Genomic DNA, 21,113 nt, shown 5'->3' with positions numbered 1-21,113 from the left:
GCTCCTAACGGTCTGGATTCCAGAGACTTCGAGAGACGGACTGTTGCAACTCTACTCGGACCGTTGCAACACCAGAATTCTGTCAGCCTGCGCACTTTTCGCATGTTTGCCGCCGTTTGGTCATATGAACTCTGATTTGAGTGAATAAAAACTTGAAATTTCCAGGAGACCGAGATCTACAACTTCTATGTAATAACCTTGTTCAAAATATGAACGGATGAATCGGTATAAGCTGTGGAAGACAGATATCAGATATGCTAACGTCTATAAACCTAGATTTGTCATTCTCCCTTTAAGGTGTGCTCCAGCCGTCAGACTTTATCTCCTCAATTCACAAGAGAGCCACCATGGTTGCTAGACCTTAAACTTCAATACTCATTCAATAACTGAAGATCTCCTCTACCATACTCAAACAACTTCAATAATCCGAGCGACTTGTGAGAGATCTATATTTACTACAAACACCTTGTAACTTTTTGAGCCTTTGTGCTCACCCTTGTTATCTTGAGTCTTGCGCTCACCTTGCAATCCTTGAATCCTCGTGAATCGGGTTGTTTCATTTTACCTTTAGTGCTCGTGTTCGGGTCGTGTGACTTCCCATAAGATTGTAAGGGTTCACCGGTTCCACCTTATATTTCTTTCTCATTGAGTAAAGAAAGGCGCGCCATCTCAAAGGTCATGGACCCTGGAGACGTAGGCATTAGTGCTGAACTCTGTAAACAACTCTCGTGTCAAGTGTCTCTAAACTCTACTATTTAGTTTATTTATTTTATATTTTAGTTTAGATTCAAGTTATTCGAGTTTCCGCCGAGAATAACTTATAGACACGCTAGATAATTTAATTTTTAATTTAGATTAAAAAGTTTCAAAAGACCTATTCACCCGCACCCACTCCCCCCCCCCCTGTAGGTGCCTTTGGGACCAACACAATGTCCCACAAACAAACAAAGATATCAGAGGTTAGTTGGTAAACTAATATACCTATTGCATACCCGACCAGACATAGTATATGCAGTAGGGGTAAATTCATGCACAACCCAAGTAAAGACCACATGGGAGCTGTCATACGAATATTGCGACACCTCAAAGGGACACCCGGTAAAGGAATCAAGTTTGAGAAGAATAAACATATAAAGATCGAAGGCTATACAGATGCAGATTGGGCAAGAAACATCATGGATAGAAAATCAACTTCGGGCTACTTTAGATTTGTTGGACATAACTTGGTGATATGGAGAAGTAAAAAACAAAATGTGGTTGCCCTATCTAGTGCTGAAGCCGAATTTAGGGGGATGGTGAAAGGAATTTGTGAGCTACTATGGTTGAGAAAGTTGATTACTGAGTTAGGAGTGGAATACAAATATGAAATGATATTGTACTCTAATAACAAGGCTGCCATAGACATCTCACACAATCTAGTACAGCACGACAGGACAAAATACATAGAGGTAGATCGACATTTTATTAAAAAAAAACTTGATTATAAAATTATATCTCCACCATTTGTTAGATCCACAGAACAGGTAGTTGATGATATCTTAACTAAAGCAGCGACAACTAAACCTTTTGAATAAATGCTAGAGAAGATTGGAATGGTGGATATTTACTTGCCTTCGTGTGAGGGAGTGTTGAGAATACACTCGGTAGCTAAAGATTTGAAAATCAAACAAGATATGTCGAAAAAAGGAAAGAAGATGAGAAGAAGGGAAGATGGATATGCACAGCATATATATTATTTCATATAGAGATAATAGTTGATTTTCTTCTAATATTAGATTGTATAATTGATTTGCTAAAGATACCAAGTTCTATTGATGAAAAGGAGATGCTATAGCCGTGTAAATTAATTAAGAAAGAAAATAAATAAAAATAAGAGAGAAAAGAGTAATTCATGAGAGTTTTGTATTCTTGAGTTGTTCTATTATTTTTTACAATCGAATAGTGTTTTGAACAAGGGGACCGCCAGCCACCCAATGGGAGTGAGAACGGCCACCACAGCCACCATGGCTGGCCTTCTCTTCGTACACGTTTTAAGGAAAGTTGGGTCACTGGACGCTTGGAAATTGTATGGGTTAGGTGGGATTTTCAGAAAAATGAACTTTTATTTCTATCATGCGTTCGGCTGCATGATTTTGTACCCACATTATTTCTTAGAGTAATTCCCAATTGTTTCATAGTAGTACAAAATTATGGGAATATGAACACGGAGTCTGAGCTAATTTATTTTTTTCCCAAATTCTCTCTCCTCTTTCTCTATCTCTCTCCTCTGTCCTCCACTGGCCACGCAAAAGTGGAGAACTTTCTCTCCTCTCTTTTGTACTTTACCTATGACACAAAAAAATAGATTTGAGTTTTATATATAACTAGTTGTAATATTTTACAAATGCATGTGGGACTAATTGTACATATGGATCCAGACATCAATATTCAATTTACAACAAATTTCTTAAGTGTAATTATTTGTATACAAATTGTTTTAATTTTTTGGATAACTATTAGTCTAATTATTTTGTTTACAATTTTTTGCCAAAGTAAATAGAAATAATGAAATACATTTTTTAAATAAATCAAAACTTCTCGCGGCACGACTAACTGTCTGGAAGGATCCAGACATCAATTTTTCTTTTTTTTTTACAAGTTACAATAAATTTTATTTGTCTAATTATTTTATGTACAAATTATCAAAAAACAAAAGTGTATATTAGTCAAATTTGCAAATGTAAATAGAAATAGTGAAATAATTTTTTTTTCAATAAGTCAAGACTTCTTACAATTAATCTCATAATACAACCGAACACTTATTTTAACACAATCCCATAATCAATCCCGTTTGTACCCGTGCAGCTAGGATCCCATTTTTTCAAAATTAGGCTCCTATTCCCATCAAATCCCATCTCATGTAATCCCGTGACAAACGAACACGCTCTTAGTTGCGGAGAGAGTTGAGGGAAGTTCGAAATGAGATGGTAATGTGTGAAATTTTGTGGGTGTGTAGATAGGGGAAAAAACTTGGATCTGATCGAGTTCAATGGTTCTTTCTATGTTTTCAACAATGGTGTTTTGGTGGAAAGAGAGAGCTGACACATGTTGACTGTTGAGAGGAAAGTTGAGGAAAGTGGGAAGGAGTGGTACGTACCACATGAGATAGTAATGTATTAAATTTTGTGGGTGGATAGAGGAAAGGACTTATAATAAAAGTGGTTCTGGTTTGGCAACAAATTAAAAAAAATGCTTTCAAATGACTATCACTAACTAATTATTTGTTAAATAGTTTATCGTGGCAGAGGTGAAGCCACACAGTCACTGGAACCTATTATTCCAATCCCAGCCATCGAATTTCATTGAGATTCGTGCATAAAAAAGTTTGAATGGTTAGAATTGAAATAACAAGTTCCTGATCTTCCCAAGAAATTAATAACAACAGGTTTATTTTCCTGGAAATTTAATTGTACCGTTGAAGATTTTAGCATGCTGCCGAGTTAAATCACATTCTTCGCCACAGCAATACAGCATGCATGCTGCATAAGATTATAATAATGTAAGCTCTGTAACTCCAATTATTGTAGCTGGTAGGAGGAGGAAATTGACTACCCACCTACTTTGGACCGAAATATTTTAGTTACCACCCTAAACTTTTAAAATTCTGACCTGATCATCCCTTGTTTGGAAATTCACATCTTGATTGCGTACGCACCAAAATTGTGTTGTTATGTGCATAAAGATAACAAAAATAATACGAATCTTTTGTGATGGTTTATAACGTTCAAGGAATGTTGTCTCATCACGTCCAACTTAACAAAAAAGATTAATCGATCCTAACTAATTAAACAGCGAAAAAAAAGAATTTTATTATCCATCACGGCCAGAGAAAAAAGGAAATTTCAAAACACTTTGTTGGTGGGTTAGTCGGTGGTAGGACTAGGTTGTGATATAGCAAAGCGGCCACATTTTTTTTTCCTCTGCCCAAGGCCGGGATATATAAAAATGGCTTGCTTTTATATATATATATATATATATATTTTTTTTTTTTGTTTGATCAGGCCGTTGTAGAAAAAAAACAGTTGGTGCAGGCAGACCGGCACAAGTAGGCCTAGATACTATACAACACCTAGTTTATTCCGTTAATCAATGGCAAGTTGATTTCGCAAAGCAAGACATGATGCTCTATAAATGTCCTATGGACATCATGGACTATCACGTTTTTTTCTATATGTTGAATTTCAACAAATCCATTTTCCATTGTCGATATTTTTTAATTTATTTTCCTATTTAAAAAAATTGGCAAAAAAAACTCACCAAAATAGTCCGCAGATTGTGTGCAGAAAAATAACATAACAGAATCTTGAAAGTTTAGGGGGTAAATTTAGGAACTTTGGAGCCCATACAGTGGATGATTTTTATCCCTGGAATCTCTTCTTTTAATTATTTATCTAATTATTTTTCTCTATCAAGCCACCGACTTCATTTGTTTTTTTCTAACCCGGCCATAACAAGGGTCAACAATTAAGGATTGATTAAATCTTCAAATTTCGTCCTACTAACTTATATTTTTACTAATAAAAATACTGTGAAGAGCAGAAATTTTATTCACCTCCCCTTCTCCTTCATTCCCTTCTATCTCCCGGTAACATATATTTTCCCAAATCGTTCCAGCCATATTATCAAAATTAACCAATTAGTTACACATTTAGGAATGTGCGAAACACACCTATACTAGATCAGATTGTTCAAAGAAAAATAATGGACCAAATTTGTCATTTAATTTGTGTGATGTTTATATCATCCAAACTAATATCTGCATGTTAAATATAATTCAGGTCGATATATACTTTTTATCTCATTCATTTCCTGAATTATTGTATGCATTTTATTAAAAGGTCCAAACCGCGATATCCATTAAAGATTATTCATATCGACTGTTGATTATATATTATATATGAACAGGATCTAAAATCAATAGCTCTTCTTTTTAGGACATCCCATTCAATTGGATGGGCATAAATTAATCCTATAATGAGAAATTTTACAAAGTGCTTTTCTTTTCAAAATCATCAAACAAAATACTTCTCTTCTAATTTTTTTTGACAAAGTACCCCTGTGGGCCCCAATTTCCCCTCTCTTTACCTTCCATCTTAGCTATGCATGTAGAAAATAGAGAAATATTAATAACTCCCAAATTGACATTTTTGACATTAGTCATTAGATTGCATCTCAAAAATTTCAGCATCTAGAATAATGAATTATTAGACTAAAAAATTGTTGTGTTGTGTTCATTATACGCTGAAGTCTTCTTTTCTCTAAAATATTACCAAAATTACAGTCAAGGAATAGAAAGGAGGAGAAATGAGGAAAACGAAATAACTAAGAGGAAATGAGAAAGGGACGGGAAATTAGAGGTCCACAAAGGCATTTTGTCAATAATTTTACGGTAAGGATATTTTATTTGTTGAATTAGTCAATAATATCTATTACCCAAGCGAAATTTTTATAAATGTCCAAAACATATATTAAATTATCAAATCTGCCCACATTTTGAATGGATTTCAATTTGTACATCTTCCGGTTAGAAAAAACAGAAGAAAAAAAAAAGAGAACAAAAAAATAATCTAAAGACAACATTTATACCTTGGTACCAGTAAATAAAATAGTACTTTGAAAACTGGTTGTAATTATTAAAACAAGATAACAACTTGATTTTTTTTTGGCGGAAGCTGATAGTACATACCACCATGTTTGTTTCCATCAGGTCAAACCAGTAAAAAGAATGAATGCAAGTTTTTAAAAAGCACCCAGTTCCAAAGCTAGTAGTATTGGTCATATATTCTCCAACAAGTTCACCAGGTTATAAGAAATCTAATAGAAATGAGGAGATGGCACAACTAATTAATTTCATTATTCCCAAACCTACAACAATGTTAAGCAGGTCATAAGAAAAAAAAAATTCAATTATTTCCTTGTTTCAAAATAAATGAAGTCCAGAAACTGAGATCAAGATAATAGTCCTATAATTCATACCCAAAGTAGAGGTGAACCCAAACTGTCACTGGAAGTTGTACCGTTAAAGATTAAGCTGATACATTTAATTATTTAAAATTGCTTTGGTAAAAAATGTTGAGTTCAATCACATTCTTCGCCACTGCGCATTGATGCTACACCATATAATGTAACCTCTGTAACTCCACTTTGGAGCCCAGGCGTTGGGTAATTTTGTTATTAAGATGAAATTTCCTATGTACCTACCCTCGAATCTCTTCTTTTAAGACAATTATTTTTCTCTGCCAAGCTACCGACACTTTATTTTTTAATCTAATACGGCCATTACAAGGGTCGCCAAGGATTAATTAAATAATCGAGAGAATAAACCTTATTCGCCTCCCCGTCTCCCCGATGAAATATTCTCTCAAATTGCTCGCTTATCTTTTTTCGTTCGCATGTGCATTTGTAAACAATATGTAATTTGGGCCATTGTAAGCTGTCTTTAGAGTGAGTTCCATTGCTCATTATTGGGCCCTGAATTGGGTTGGGCCTGTTTCTTTCTACATTAAACAGTCAATAATTCCTAATTGGATCAAAGCAGCAGGAATTATTTCTTTGTATAGTCAGGTTCCTCTATATGATTCTCAGTGAACTTGTGTTCATCACAGAAAAATGTTGTTGAGCATTTCTTTTCCGTTCTTCTTTTTGTATATTTTTCGTGCAGGCTTTAACATTGTGTCATTTATGATTAAATTAGCATGATTTTTTGTAAATAAATTGCTAAACTACACTCATAATAACTCAATTAATTAATAAGTTTTTAACTAGTTTCAAAAACAATTGGTGTGAAACAAATATATATATATATATATATATATATATATATATATATATATATGGGATTGACTTGGGTGAGCCATGGAGTAAAACACGTTTATACTCCACGCCATATTTCCATTTTAAAAATCTAAACAACCGATTTGAACCTTCCAACATGTTCTCCATATTGAAATGTGCTTGGAGACTAAATTTTACATTTTTTGAAATTTTTTTACTATTTATTAAGCAATTTTGAAAATCGCTGTTTTGCTGTAAACAGTAGAAAACAGTAAAATTTCTGGACCATCGGATCAGCAATTTTCAAAGTGGCTTAATAAATAGTAAAAAAATTCCAAAAAAATATAAAATTTGGTCTCCAAGCATATTTCAATATGGAGATCGTGTTGAGCGGTTCGAATCGGTTGTTTGGAATTTCAAAATGCAAATATAGTGTCATGGAGCACCAAGTTGTTTTACTCCATGGCTCATTTTTGAGTGATTAATTTTGTAGGGAGCAAAATAGAAAAATGCTAGATAGGACCATTTATGCAATTATTTTGTATGACATATATAAAACCAATTATAAAATGTAAACGAAAAATAGTAAACAAATTCCAAAAAATATAAAATTTGATCTCCAAGCACATATTAATATGGAGAACATGTTGAGCGCTTCATATTGACCATTTGGGCATTGGAAATGTAAAAACAAATTATAAGCATATGCCCACATATGCTTATGAAAGTAGAATAGCCAACCTCTATATATATATATATATATATGGTTGCTTGCATCATTCTACAAATACCAATTTTTGAGTGACTAATTTTGTAGGGAGCAAAATAGAAAAATGCTAGATAGGACCATTTATGCAATTATTTCTATGACATAAAACCAATTATTAAATGTAGCTACTACTGTTGTTGTGAAAACCAATTATCTTGTATGACAATATAACTCAGCCATCGCTTTCATTCATTCATGGAAATAACAATATAACTCAGCCATCTCTCCTCTGTTTTTCTTTCTACCTTTCTCTGTTTTTATTGTTTATCACTTGATAAACCTTTGCCAGCATGCCAATACCACTGCAAATATGCTGAGATGATGTGCCGGAGGAGCCAAGGCAGCCACGAAGAGAGAGAGACACACATGAAACAGAGACGATCGTGGTAGACTCGATATCTGATTAGAAATGATAAATTTATTATGGGCCCTTATTTGAATAGTGAATTATTTGTGTTTGCATCAAATTATGTACTCCTTTCTTTGGTGATTGAAGAATGAATGATCGTCTCCGTTATGCTATAAATCAAGCAAGGAAAGATAGTGAAAATACCAGTGCTTACTAGACCCCTAAAACCAAACAAATTTTATCTACTCCTAAATATCAAAAGTACAATAGGACTTTTAAAAAAAACAAAAAAATCATTCCTTTAAAATGGTTCAGTTAGGAAAACAACCTCACAAATCTTTATTAAAAATGTATTTCAAAAAATAAAAATATAGGGAAAATTACAGTGATAATAAAGATCATATGAAACTCTTCTGCAAAATCTTTTTCCAACCAGAAACAATTAGAAAATATATCAAACCAGAATTATCCATAAAAAATTCAACAAGCTCTCTTATCATAGAAATATCCACATAATTACACACCATATAAAATACACACCATATAAAATACACACCATATAAAAATACACACCGTATAAAGTGACAAGTACGAGCTCAAAACACATGAACTCTTCAACATACAACACACAAAAAAGTACCATATAAAAAAAATAGGACATATACACAACAATATTGTATCACCCGGACTGAAATTATTGTACAATCTTTTTTTTCATTTTTTCTTTTCTCTTTTTTTTTTCTTTTTTCCTTTTTCCGTTGTTTTTGGTTTTTCTTCTATAGTTTGCCAAGAACAATTAAAGCATCAAACAAGTTTAACAGATACATAAAAATTATACAATCTCTCAGCAATAAATGTTGGGAGAGTGAAGACTTAAAAAAGATGGATACAACTAATTTCTTCTAATAGATAATCAAAGGAGATTCTTTTTTTGCTTTTCTTTTTTTGGTTTTTTTGTTGTTATTTTGGTTTTTCAGTTTTTTTTTTGTTGTTGTTTAATTTTTAATTTTGGGAAATTGGAGGTGGAGGCCGTTGGAGATATGGAGAGACAGCAGAGAAGAAATTGAAGAAAGTGAGCAAACAAGCCAACCTAAAAATGACTCCCTTCTTCTGCAAGAGGAACAGAGTTGAGAATAAAATATTAGTATTTTATAGCATTAGCCGAGTAGAAAAAAAATGATGCCTATCAGATGAATTATAAAAAAAAAATATTGCAATGCCAGGATTAATTACAGACAAAAATACACAAAAACACGTAAAGATTTTATTTCTCATGCTTTTACTTGTTATATGGACATGTCTGTTAAAAGAGACATACTGAAATATGTAATTGGAAGAAGTTCAAAAATGAATAAAAAAGTTTCAATACTTATCGTACTCTCAAATGCTGATAGTTGGAATAAAATATTTTTCTTTAAATTAAGTAATTTCTATTGGGAAAGACAATCTTTTGTACTTTTCTCTTGGAGAAAAATGTGCCAGAATTTGTGACTAAAATCCATGGGAACAAAAATAAATTGAAGAATTGGTTTACTAAATAGAAGTTGCAACTTGCAAGTTCGAAACAAAAAGAATGAGAATTAAAATAAAATGGCCTAGGAAGTATAAGCACGATATATCAACAAGCAAGAAATCAAATTAAACATATTTAAAATGGCAAAAGGAAAGAGGACAGGTACATTGATACTGCTCATTAGTGTAACCATACCATTTTTTTAAGAAAATTAAATGACTGAGACGGTATTCGTGGCCGGCCCCACTGCTTGACGTCTTGATTTTACTAGGCATTTTTTTCTTTCTACGGATCAATGTTTCGTACAACTGATTGTAAGAAAAGGTGGCCAGGTACATAAACATTGGTACTGTTCAAAATTTTGTCAATTATGTTCATTAATGGGTTTTTTTATTAAATATTCCAGGCACCGTTTGAAACTCCTATCAAATTTCCAGTCATGAAGATAAACAATAGTATTTAAGTGTTTTGGTGTACCAAAAGGATAGAGGGTCTAAATACATTTGTTCAGATCCCTGTATGACTGATCGAAATGATGTATCTATCTATCCATCAATAAAGAAAAGAAATAAATTTAAAAATAGAAGTGTTTTATCATGGGGTCTGAATATTAGCTTACCTTCGGTTGGAAAATCACAGTTAGTGAGTCCAGCGAAAAAACGTTTCCCTTCATTCTGCAAGAGAAACAGAGTTGAGAACAAAAAATTAATAGAGTAGAGAAAAATTATGGCCATCAGATGAATAATATATAAATATTGCAAAGTCACAATTAATTACTAACAATGTAAATTTATCGTTGGGATGCTTTTACTTGTAACATGCAGGTGTTTACAAACAAAGTAAATATATATTTAAATATGTGAACGGAAGTAGTTTATAAATGAATAAAGAAGTTTATAAACCGAAATGTTAATGGTTGGGATACAAGTTTGCTGTAAATTAAATAATTTCTACTGGGAAAAACAACTCTTATAGTTTCTCTTGGAGAAAAATGTTAGAGAATCTGTGACGGAAATCCACATGCACAAGAATTGATTTAAGAATTGGTTTACTGAATAGAAGTTGAAAGTTCTAAACATACACAATGAGACGTAAAATAAAAGGCCAAGGAAGAATAAGTACAGTATACCAACAAACCAGAAATCAGAGCATGATCAAAAAGGAAAAAGGAAAAAGGAGAGAGGTCTGGTACACTAGTACTGTTCATGAGTGCTGAACCATACCAGCAGGAGGATTCCTTGTCTCCTCTTTTATTATGGATTTAGCCAAACTCTGCTCAAAAAAGTTCTTTTTTATGAGATTTTCTTCGTGGTGCTCATTGAAACTCTATGGATTTTCTAGTCATGGAAAAACAACTGGAATTTAAATGCTTTGGCGAACCAAAATGATAAGAGGGGGTCTAAAAACATTTATTTTAGATAATGATGTATTCCCTCTAAGGACTGATCAAAATGATGTATCCATCCATAAATAGAAGATATAAAATTAAATATAGAAATGGTTTATTTTGGGGTCTCAAAAGTAGCTTACCTTCTCTTGGAAATGTCACAATGGTACATCTGTCAGAGTTGAACCGGACCTGGAAATTAGGGCCACCCTTCTTGAACTTCTCCGTCAGAGTTGGACAGCCTCTAATTTCCAGCTCACGAAGATTCCTGGGTATGTCAGAGTTGGACAGTCAACTAGGCTCATATAGTTGACAGATGCAAGATCTTTCAAGCTCTTCGGCAAATGGGTAGTTTGACTTTTCCAACCATGAAAGATCAAATATTTTAAAGAAGTAAGAGATTTAAAAACCTCATCATCTGAGGAATCTCCTTCAAAGTCAATAATTGACAAATAATCTATTGAGGAAATAGTTTCATTTGATAGTATCAACTTCAATAGTTTCAAGTCATCAACAAAAACATGTTTAAGTGCACATGCGTACTTGTCCATGGGAGATGAGAGGTTGATCGCAGGGCAGTGCAATACACTTAGATTACAAAGTGCAGTTAATGAATTCAATCCCTCCAAATGACCATCACATCCAATTAAATTCAACTTCCTGAGAAGAGACAGATTACCAACATCAAGGGTATGTATAACATCTGAGACATTAAGGGCATGAATAACAGCAGCATTTGAGCAATAATAAAAGTCTAGTATCTCCAAGGAGGAAGGCAAAGAATCATCTGATATATTCAAATTGGGGCAGTTCTCTAATTGGAGCTCTATCAAAGAGGTCAAGGCTCCAATACCTCCCAAGGAACTGAGCAAAAAGCATCCTTTAATGGTAAGAGACTTGAGGTGCTTCAATGAACATAGGACTTCCTTGGGAGGAAGAGAGGTTATTGTCTGAATTAAAGATAGTTCCAGTATAGAAAGGGAAACAAGGCATTGTATGCAGGTGGATAATGCATCATCAGTAATGCTACATAATGATATCTTAAGGTGAGTGAGTGAAGATGGTAAAACCAACTTAGACACTTCATTTTTATAGAACATTGTTTCCATGTGGCAACTCATGAACATAACCCAGGCATCCAAAAGCTGGTCTCGAGAATAATCTTTATTCTAAGGGTCAAATGTCAATATCTCTGCCCACTCATCCAAAATCAGATCTGGAGTATCATCCAATCTGTGTTTCACAAACAGAAAAAAATGCTCCATATTTGACCCAAAATTTTTGGGTAATTGTACATCCGCTGATTTCAAGCAGTCTACTATTTGCTTCACGACCTCATGTTTGGATTGGTTTCTTTCTTCCTTCTTCAACAAATCATCCTCAGAGAAATAACTAACTTGAGGGATATTGTTAATCTCTAAATAAGTCAGATTTGGTGGAAAGGTAGGCATTTTTTTTAGGTTTTTGAATCCCCATAGTATAAGGCTTGTACAACTGGGAAGTGATTCGTGAATGGATGAGATTTCTTCTACCTTATTACAGACCACTAATTTTAGCGATCTGAGATGTTTTAGTGAATTCTGACTTAAGAGCCAATTTGGAAATCTATCTCCTCCAAATCCTTCAAGTGTGAGATCACTTATACTAGGATGAGGCTGTAATGCATCCAATAATTCGACATGTGGAGTAGAGTGACGTGTAGCATTATTAGTGTCTCTTTCATCAAATTTCCACTTAAAATGTAGTCCCTTGATATGTTTTTTGTTCCTCAAATTGGCCTTTACCGCATCCTCTGTACTCGCTACATTCTCAAGACCTGCAATACGCATTTCACCTCAAAGCTGATTTAAATTTTCTAGTTGGTGCAATTCATACCCACATTCCTTCCTTACAACGAAATGAAAAAGCTTTTGGAGGGACGTCAGCCTTCCAACATGAGAAATATGGGACATTGTCTTCATACCCACATTCCTCAAGCTAATGAGTTCACAAAAATCCTTGGGTAGGGATTCACAATTTATCAGGTCCAGCTTTTGGAGGTGGTAAAGTTTGCATATGGAATCAGGGGACATTGTCTTCATACCCACATTCCTCAAGCTAATGAGTTCACAAAAATCCTTGGGTAGGGATTCACAATTTATCAGGTCCAGCTTTTGGAGGTGGTAAAGTTTGCATATGGAATCAGGAATCTTCTTAAGAGGCTGATAGCCATTAATACCGAGGTAACGGAGATGTTTTGACTTGCCAATGGAATCTGGCAAATCATCAACACATTTGAAAAGATATAACACCCGTAGTTTTCCCCAGTTTTCCAATATCTCTTGCAATACATTCTTTGGGACAATACCACCATCAGCTTCCACCCAAAAAGTGCGTGTATTTTTCATGAGGCATAATTTTTCTTTTTGTTCTTTTATCATGCTTGCGGGCAAATAGATGTGGCGAATGTTCTCACTTCTAGATAACACGTTGCTCATGTGGGAAGAAACACCTCTGGAATTAGTTGAGTCTATTCTGATAAAATCATCACCTTGAACCCACTCTGCAAGATCATGAAGCAGGTCATGAAGTTGATATTCTTCTTCCTCTCCAACTTCAAGGACTAATCTATCGTGTGAATATAGATTTTCTCTGGCCATGCTGTACAACACAGATTGTAATAGGTTGAAGTGAAGCCCCACCAGTCAATGAAGTTATTTCAAGTGGTATCGTTTAATGTTAACAAGGTAAAGTCACATGCTTCGCTACTGCATGCATGCTGTAAAGGATAATGTACCCTGTGCCCTGTAGTTACAAATTGACCAGATTTATTTCCGACTACCCACCCACTTCAGAGCCCACATGCTGGGGAACTCCTTAATTAAAGGTGAAATTGCATTTACACCCTTGGAAAATCTTCTTTTCAGACATTCGTTCATCTAATTATTATTTTTTCTGTGAAGCTACCAAAATCCGACAATAATAAGGGTTGAATTTCAAATTTCATCCTACAAACTTGATTTTTGTTTTCTATTAAAATCAAGAAGAAGAGTGGGAATTTTAGTTCAGTCTCCATATTAAAATTGCTGTTTTGCTGTGAACAGTAAAAATTTCAAAACCATCGGACCATTTGTGAAATCATTTTGTGTGACATAAAACCAATTATTAAATGTACCTACCACATACTGTTGTTGTGAAAATAACCAATTAAACAATACAAGTCACACGTGGATGTGCCGGTCAAAGCTCGTGCCTTCATTCATACAAATATCAATCACTAGCTCTCCTCTGTTTTTTTTTTCTATCTTTCTCTGTTTTTCCAGTTTTCATTTGATGAAACTTCGCCAGCTTGCCAATACCACTGCAAATACGCTGAGATAATGCACCAGAGGAGATAGAAGAGGAGGATTCATTGCAGGAAGCTGTCGAAGAAGTAGCCATGTATGGCAGCCACGAAGAGAGACACACACAAAACAGAGACAATCTGGAAGGCTTCGTGCTAGCCTCGATCTCTTCTCATAAATGATAAATTTATTATGGGCCCTTATTTGAATACTGAATTATTTTTGTTGGCATCAAATTATGTGCTCAAATAAATTTGGTGATTGAAGAATGAATCAATCAAAGAACCTAATAGGTCTTTCTTAAAAATAAAAAAAATAAAAAATCATTCCGTTAAAAATGGTTCAGTTGGCAAAAAACCTCATAAATCTTTATTAAAAATGTGCTTCAGAAAAGAAAAAATATATGGCAAAATTACAATGATAATTATACACACCATGTAAAACTCTTCTCCAAAATCTTTTGATATAAAAATATACACCATATAAAATACACACTGTATAAAGTGACAATTATGAATGATTAAACATACAACACACCAAAAAGTACCATATAAAAATAGATAGGGTAATTATAATTTTCCCCACCTATCCATCCCCCATTTTATCCCCCAACTAACTTTCTATTTTAATTATAACTATAACTACTATTTCTAATAACATTTATTTCTTTCCTCTTTCTCCCTTTCTCTTCCACCTTCATTTTTCTCTTTCACCTCTATCTTCTTCTCCCACCTCCGCCTCCCTCTCCCACCTCTACCTCTCCCACCTCCGCCTCCCACCTCCTTCTCTCACCTTCGCCTCCCACACCTCACCTCACCTTCGCCTCTATCTCCCTCTCCCACCTCCTCCTCCACCTCCGTTTTTCCATCGATAAGCTCCCCTCCCTCTCCCACCTCGAAATGGTAAATACAATAAGCTCTCTCCCTCTTACGCGTTCGCCTCGGTTTTTTCCCTCTATGCCTGTTGCTCCCGCTCCAGCGAACGTTCTGCCGGAGATCATCCATCACTCCATCCCAATCAAGCACGCTTCTACCAGGAATGAATACTTCAACGTGTATGAATGGATACTTCAATGTGTATGAATGAATACTTGAGCACGTCTCTACTGGGTCAGATCCGTCACTGTCGATCGTATCAAAATAATTTTGTATATGTATATGCAATTAATCCCTTTCATGTTTATGTTCCCCTTCCTCATGAAGTAGCGAGTTTTACAAAGAACAAAGCTTTATTAATGGTGAATTAGACCACTGCGTATTAAATAAATAACATAAAAACAAATTTTGAAAAAAAAAAATAGAGATATATGAATGAATAATTAATGTCTTATATATGAATACTTCAATGTGTATAAATGAATACTTAATATCTTAGGTATGAATACTTGCGTGACAAGATGTTAATACTTGTGCAACGGACAACTCGAAAGTATGTCATCATGGATCTCATTTGAAAGATAAAATTATGTAGAAAATGTTTGTGGTTTTATATTTGCAAAATTTCTCACAGATCATCAGAAATATTTGTTAGATTGAACGGAGAAAAAAAACCACTTCTAAAAACGTATAAAAGATGAATGGGTGATGTGTCTAGTTTTTATATTTGCACTTGCACGACGAGAATGAATACTTTCTCGAGAAGGATGAATACTTGTACAACGGACAACTCAAAAGTATATCATCATGGATCTCATTTTAAAGATAAAATTATGTCAAAAACATTCGTGGTTTTAGATTTGTAAAATTCCTCACCAATCGTCAGAAATATTGATTAGATTGAACGAAGAAAAAAAATTCCACCTCTAAAAACGTGTCTAATTTTTTTTTAAAATACTTGATATATTAGGGATGAATACTTGATGTGTTATAGATGAATACTTGATGCATTATAGATGAATACGTGCGCACACCAGTTGTAAAATTTTTCAAATATTATGTGGTCCCCAAATAGTAAGTAGTCCCTAAGTAGTTAGTAGTTATTAAAGTAGTTAATGACTGGGGGATAAAATGGGGGATAGCTAGGTGCTCCCAAATAGATATGACATATATTACCTAGACTGAAATTATCGTACAATCTTTTTTTTTCATTTCTTCATTTCTTCTTCTTCTTTTCCTTTTTCCGTTTTTTTCCTTTTTGTTTTTTTTTTTGGTTTTCCTATATAGTTTTCCCGGAATATAAAAATAATTCGAGGATTGTTAATGGAGTTCATACTATTTACTTAATTACGTCTCTGAAATACAACTACAAATCGATCCCACCATTATATTTTTCAGTTGACAAAGATTACATTGCAAGATTAATTGTCCCTCTCACTATGATTAATGGAGTACAAATAATCAACCAATTCAAATCTCTCAATTACCAATTAAAATGTCTTATAACCAGATTGAGTTTGACTGGCTGGGAGTAAATCTAGACCGTAAAGTTGTTGATAGCTGGAAGAATGAGAAAGCACCTCTCACCGAGAGCAGCAGGCATTTTGTAACCCATAAAGAAACGAATTATTTATCTCGAATTAGAACAATATTCAATTTGGGCCGTTGTTAGCTGTATTTTAAGTGAGTTCCAACGCTGATCATTTGGGCCTGATTTGGGTTGGGCCGGTTTCTCTGTATGTTAAAAACCGAATTATTCGTTCCTATTTGCATCAAAGCAGTACGAATTCTTTATTAATTTGTATGGTCAGTTTCATATATAGCAGAAAACCGCTTTTAGCATTTCTTTTTCTTTTTTGTATATTGTCATGTTGCTAGGCTGTAACATTGTGCATTTTATTCCTGATAATTAATTCGTGCAGTGATATTCAAAGCGGGTTTTACTTTTGTTTATTTATTTTCGATTACATTTTGGTTGGACCTTATCAACCAAATTCAAATGTAAGCACCAGCGTATTTTATGTAAATATGTAAAGTTATAAAATAAAGATAAAGTGTAAAGAGTAAAATATACAAGAGTTGTTATAGCTACGCCGTCTTCAAAATTTGTTGCGCCTTTATACTTTCCAACTGATAAAATTTACTAGAGTTGTTGTTAGACATTTCACTATGATCAATGGGATGCAATCAATCTATTCAAATGTCTAACAACAAGATTATAACAATTCACAAACAAACTTTAATTCTTGCCAGAATAATCAGTTTATTTCGAGGCTAGACTAAAATGATTTGTGGAAGCTCAAAAGTACGGAATTGTAATATCTTTTTTAAGCAATTAATTAATAGTAGGTTTCAAATTGTTGAACAATTAATATACAATAATTATGGAAGAAGAAGATGGGTTTTTATAGAGAATCTGAAGGCACATATATCCTCTAAATTCCAATATTGATAAAATTGTTTGTATTTATATTATAAGTGTTAATATGAAGTAAGACGGTCAATATGTAAAACAAAATGACCACTTGAAAACCCCAACGATATTAATTGACAAGTTTTCCTAGGTTTTGTTGATAGCGAGCGGTGTTTGTCGGATCCGGTTTAATTGATTTTTAGTCGAATCAAGAGAGTTCGGATTAAAAGGGTTGATTTTTCCGGTTAAATGGATTGGTTTAGTTCATTTTTAAAACATTTTTAATTGTGTGGTTCGATTCAATTTAATTTTTTTTACATTAATTAGTTAGACCGAATCGACCGAAAAGAAGAGTATATATATATAATTCTTTGAACCTATAAATAATTCACTATTAACGTTTTTTTCTCCTTGAGTATGAAAATCTCTAAACCCTAATTCAATTATGTTTATTGAAATAAAAATTCTTGTCAGCCTATAAAAAACATTCCAAAAACTAACAGAAGTTTATTTTTTTTTTAATAATCTTTCTTATTTCGGTCAATCAAATTTAGTTCGATTTGTTTGGTTGGGTTTTAATTTGGTTAAAAAGTTTATTTCGATCGATTCAGATGTATTTTTGAAAACAAATAAAATTTTAGTTTGTCTATTTTATTTCGGTTTTAACCGAACTGATGAACACCCTAAGCAAGTCATTTGAAAAAAAAAAACAGAGAGTACAGTTTCATATGTCACTAAAGTATATAAAATTGAAGTTAAAGACAAGAAGGGTAACAATTTCGCTAACAATACCACCAGGCAACCGTGCTCCAATACCATGACAAAAATATTCGAATTGTATAACAGAGAACATGAACACAAGCACTCCCGTGAAGCTCCCTTCCCTCCCTTTGTTTTATTAATATAATTCAGAATAAAATTACAGAGTAGACAGTACACCCTCATATATAAATATCTGATTGCTAATACATACTACCTCAAATGCATATTTTCTACCAGATACTTATTTCCTTAATAATATATTTCATTCTCTACACTATTTCCTTAATCTAAGATTGCCTAAATATTATATTGAATGTAAACAAATCTTCTGCAATCTTCTGCCTCGTCCGCCAATCTTATTATGATCTTTTGTGACTCACGACAATGTGTCATGGTGTATATTCCGACACACTCAACACACACGAAAAGGTACCATATAAAAATAAATAGGACATACAATAATATTGTATCAACCGGACTGAAATTATTGTACAATATTTTTTTTCGCTTTTTTTTGTCCTTTTTTTTCTTTTTTTTTCCCTTTTTTTTTGGTTTTTCATTCTTTAGTTTGCAAACAATAATTAAAGCATCAAATAAGTTCGACAAGTACACAAAATTATATAATCTCCCTGCAATAATTGTACTAGAAAATGAAGACTTAAGAAGATGGATACAACAAATTTCTTCTAATAGATAATCAAAGGAGTTTTTCTTTTTTCTTTTTTCTGTTTTTTTGTTGTTATTTTGGTTTTTCAGTTTTTTTTGTTGTGGTTTTATTTTTAATTTTGGGGATGAGGTGGTGTGGAAGGTTGGGGAATTAGAGGTGGTGGCAGTTGGAGATATGGAGAGACAAAAGAGAAGAAATTGAAGAAAGTTAGCAAACAAGTCCAGCCTAAAAATGATCCCTTCGTCTGTAAGAGAAATAGAGTTGAGAAGAAAACATTAGCATCTTATAGCATTAGCATAGTAGAAAAAAAATTATGCCTATCAAATGAATTATAAAAAAAATTTGCAATACCAGCATTAATTACTGACAAAAATATGTATAGGTTTTCTTTCTCATGCTTTTACTCGTTACATGGACATAGTATGTTAAAATAGACATATTGAAATATGTAAACGGAAATAAAAGATTTTTCTGTAAATTAAATAATTTACATGGGGAAAGACAAAAATAAATTGAAGAATTGGTTTACTGAATAGAATTAAAATAAAATGGCCAAGGAAGTATAAGGCCCATATATCAACAAGCTGAAAATAAAATTCAGCTTAAAAATGACAAAAGCAAAGAGGCCAGCTACATTGGTACTGTTCATTAGTGTTAAACAATACCAACTTTTTAAGCACATTGACTGACGGTATTGGTGGCCGGTCCGACTGTTTGATACCCTGATTTTACTGGGTATTTTTCTTTCTACTGATCAATGTTTTCTGCAAATGATTGTAAGAAAAGGAGGCCAGGTACATTGGCAATTATGCTTCGGTTAAGAAAAGGAGGCCAAAATTTGGGCAATTATGGTTCCAGGCACCGTTTAAAACTCCTATCAAATTTCCAGTCATGAAGCTAAATAATAGATATTTAAGTGTGTTGGTGAACCAAAATGATGGAGGGGTCTAAATACATTTGTTTAGATCCCTGTATGACTGATCAAAATAATGTATCCATCTATCCATTAAAGAGAAGAAATAAATTAAAAAATAAAAGTGTTTTAACATGGGGTCTGAATATTAGCTTATCTTTGGTTGGAAAAATCACAGTTAGTTAGTCCCGCGAAAAAACATTTCCCTTCGTTCTGCAAGAGAAACAGAGTTGAGAACAAAAAATTAGTATTGTATAGAATAGTCAGAGTAGAGAAAAATTATAGCCATCAGATGGATAATATATAAATATTGCAAAGTCACAATTAATTATGAACAACGTAAATTTATCATTGTGATGCTTTTACTTGTTACATGGAGGTGTTTACAAACAAACCAAATATATATTTAAATATGTGAACGGAAGTAGTTTATAAATGAATAAAGAAGTTTATAAACCGAAGCATAATAAATAGTAGAAAAACAGAGTTGAGAACAAAAAATAGTACTAAATTTTACATTTTTTGGAATTTTTTTACTATTTATTAAGCAATTTTGAAAATCACCGTTTTGCTGTAAACAGTAGAAAACAGTAAAATTTCTGAACCATCGGATCAGCAATTTTCAAAGTGGCTTAATAAATAGTAAAAAAATTCCAAAAACATGTAAAATTTGGTCTCCAAGTATATTTCAATATGGAGATTGTGTTGAGTGGTTCGAATCGGTTGTTTGGAATCTCAAAATGCAAATATAGTGTCATGGAGCACCAAGTTGTTTTATTCCATGGCTCATTTTTGAGTGACTAATTTTGTAGGGAGCAAAATAGAAAAATGCTAGATAGGACCATTTATGCAATTATTTTGTATGACATAAAGCCAATTATTAAATGTAGCTACTACTGTTGTTGTGAAAACCAATTATCTTGTATGACAATATAACTCAGCCATCGCTTTCATTCATTCGTGGAAATAACAATATAACTCAGCCATCTCTCCTCTGTTTTTCTTACCTTTCTCTGTTTTTAGTGTTTATCACTTGATAAACCTTTGCCAGCATGCCAATACCACTGCAAATATGCTGAGATGATGTGCCGGAGGAGCCAAGGCACTGGCAGCCATGAAGAGAGAGAGACACACATGAAACAGAGACGATCGTGGTAAACTCGATATCTGATTAGAAATGAAAAATTTATTACGGGCCCTTATTTGAATAGTGAATTATTTCTGTTGGCATCAAATTATGTACTCCTTTCTTTGGTGATTGAAGAATGAATGATGCCCGTCTTCATTATGCTATAAATCAAGCAAGGAAAGATAGTGAAAATACCAGTG

At 33.4% G+C, this 21,113-nt stretch overlaps 2 protein-coding genes across 2 annotated transcripts in view; both read right to left on the bottom strand.

Annotated features, from left to right (window-relative positions):
- The window catches only part of LOC144562408 (putative disease resistance protein RGA3), a 71,202-nt gene that overhangs the window by 26,435 nt on the left and 23,654 nt on the right, over positions 1 to 21,113 (bottom strand). The window lies entirely within an intron of this gene.
- LOC144562453 (uncharacterized) lies at positions 10,015 to 12,788 on the bottom strand. Its single transcript, XM_078311684.1, has 2 exons — positions 10,975 to 12,788; positions 10,015 to 10,118 (listed from the first exon to the last, which is right to left on the bottom strand). Exon 1 carries the CDS (start codon positions 11,956 to 11,958, stop codon positions 11,059 to 11,061), a length of 900 nt encoding a protein of 299 aa, XP_078167810.1. The 5' UTR covers positions 11,959 to 12,788; the 3' UTR covers positions 10,015 to 10,118; positions 10,975 to 11,058.

Source organism: Carex rostrata, chromosome 1 (assembly GCF_964058835.1).
Source record: "Carex rostrata chromosome 1, lpCarRost1.2, whole genome shotgun sequence".
Lineage (NCBI taxonomy): Eukaryota > Viridiplantae > Streptophyta > Magnoliopsida > Poales > Cyperaceae > Carex > Carex rostrata.
The sequence above is the reverse complement of the archived record's forward strand: the minus strand, read 5'-3'. Positions and strand labels throughout refer to the sequence as shown.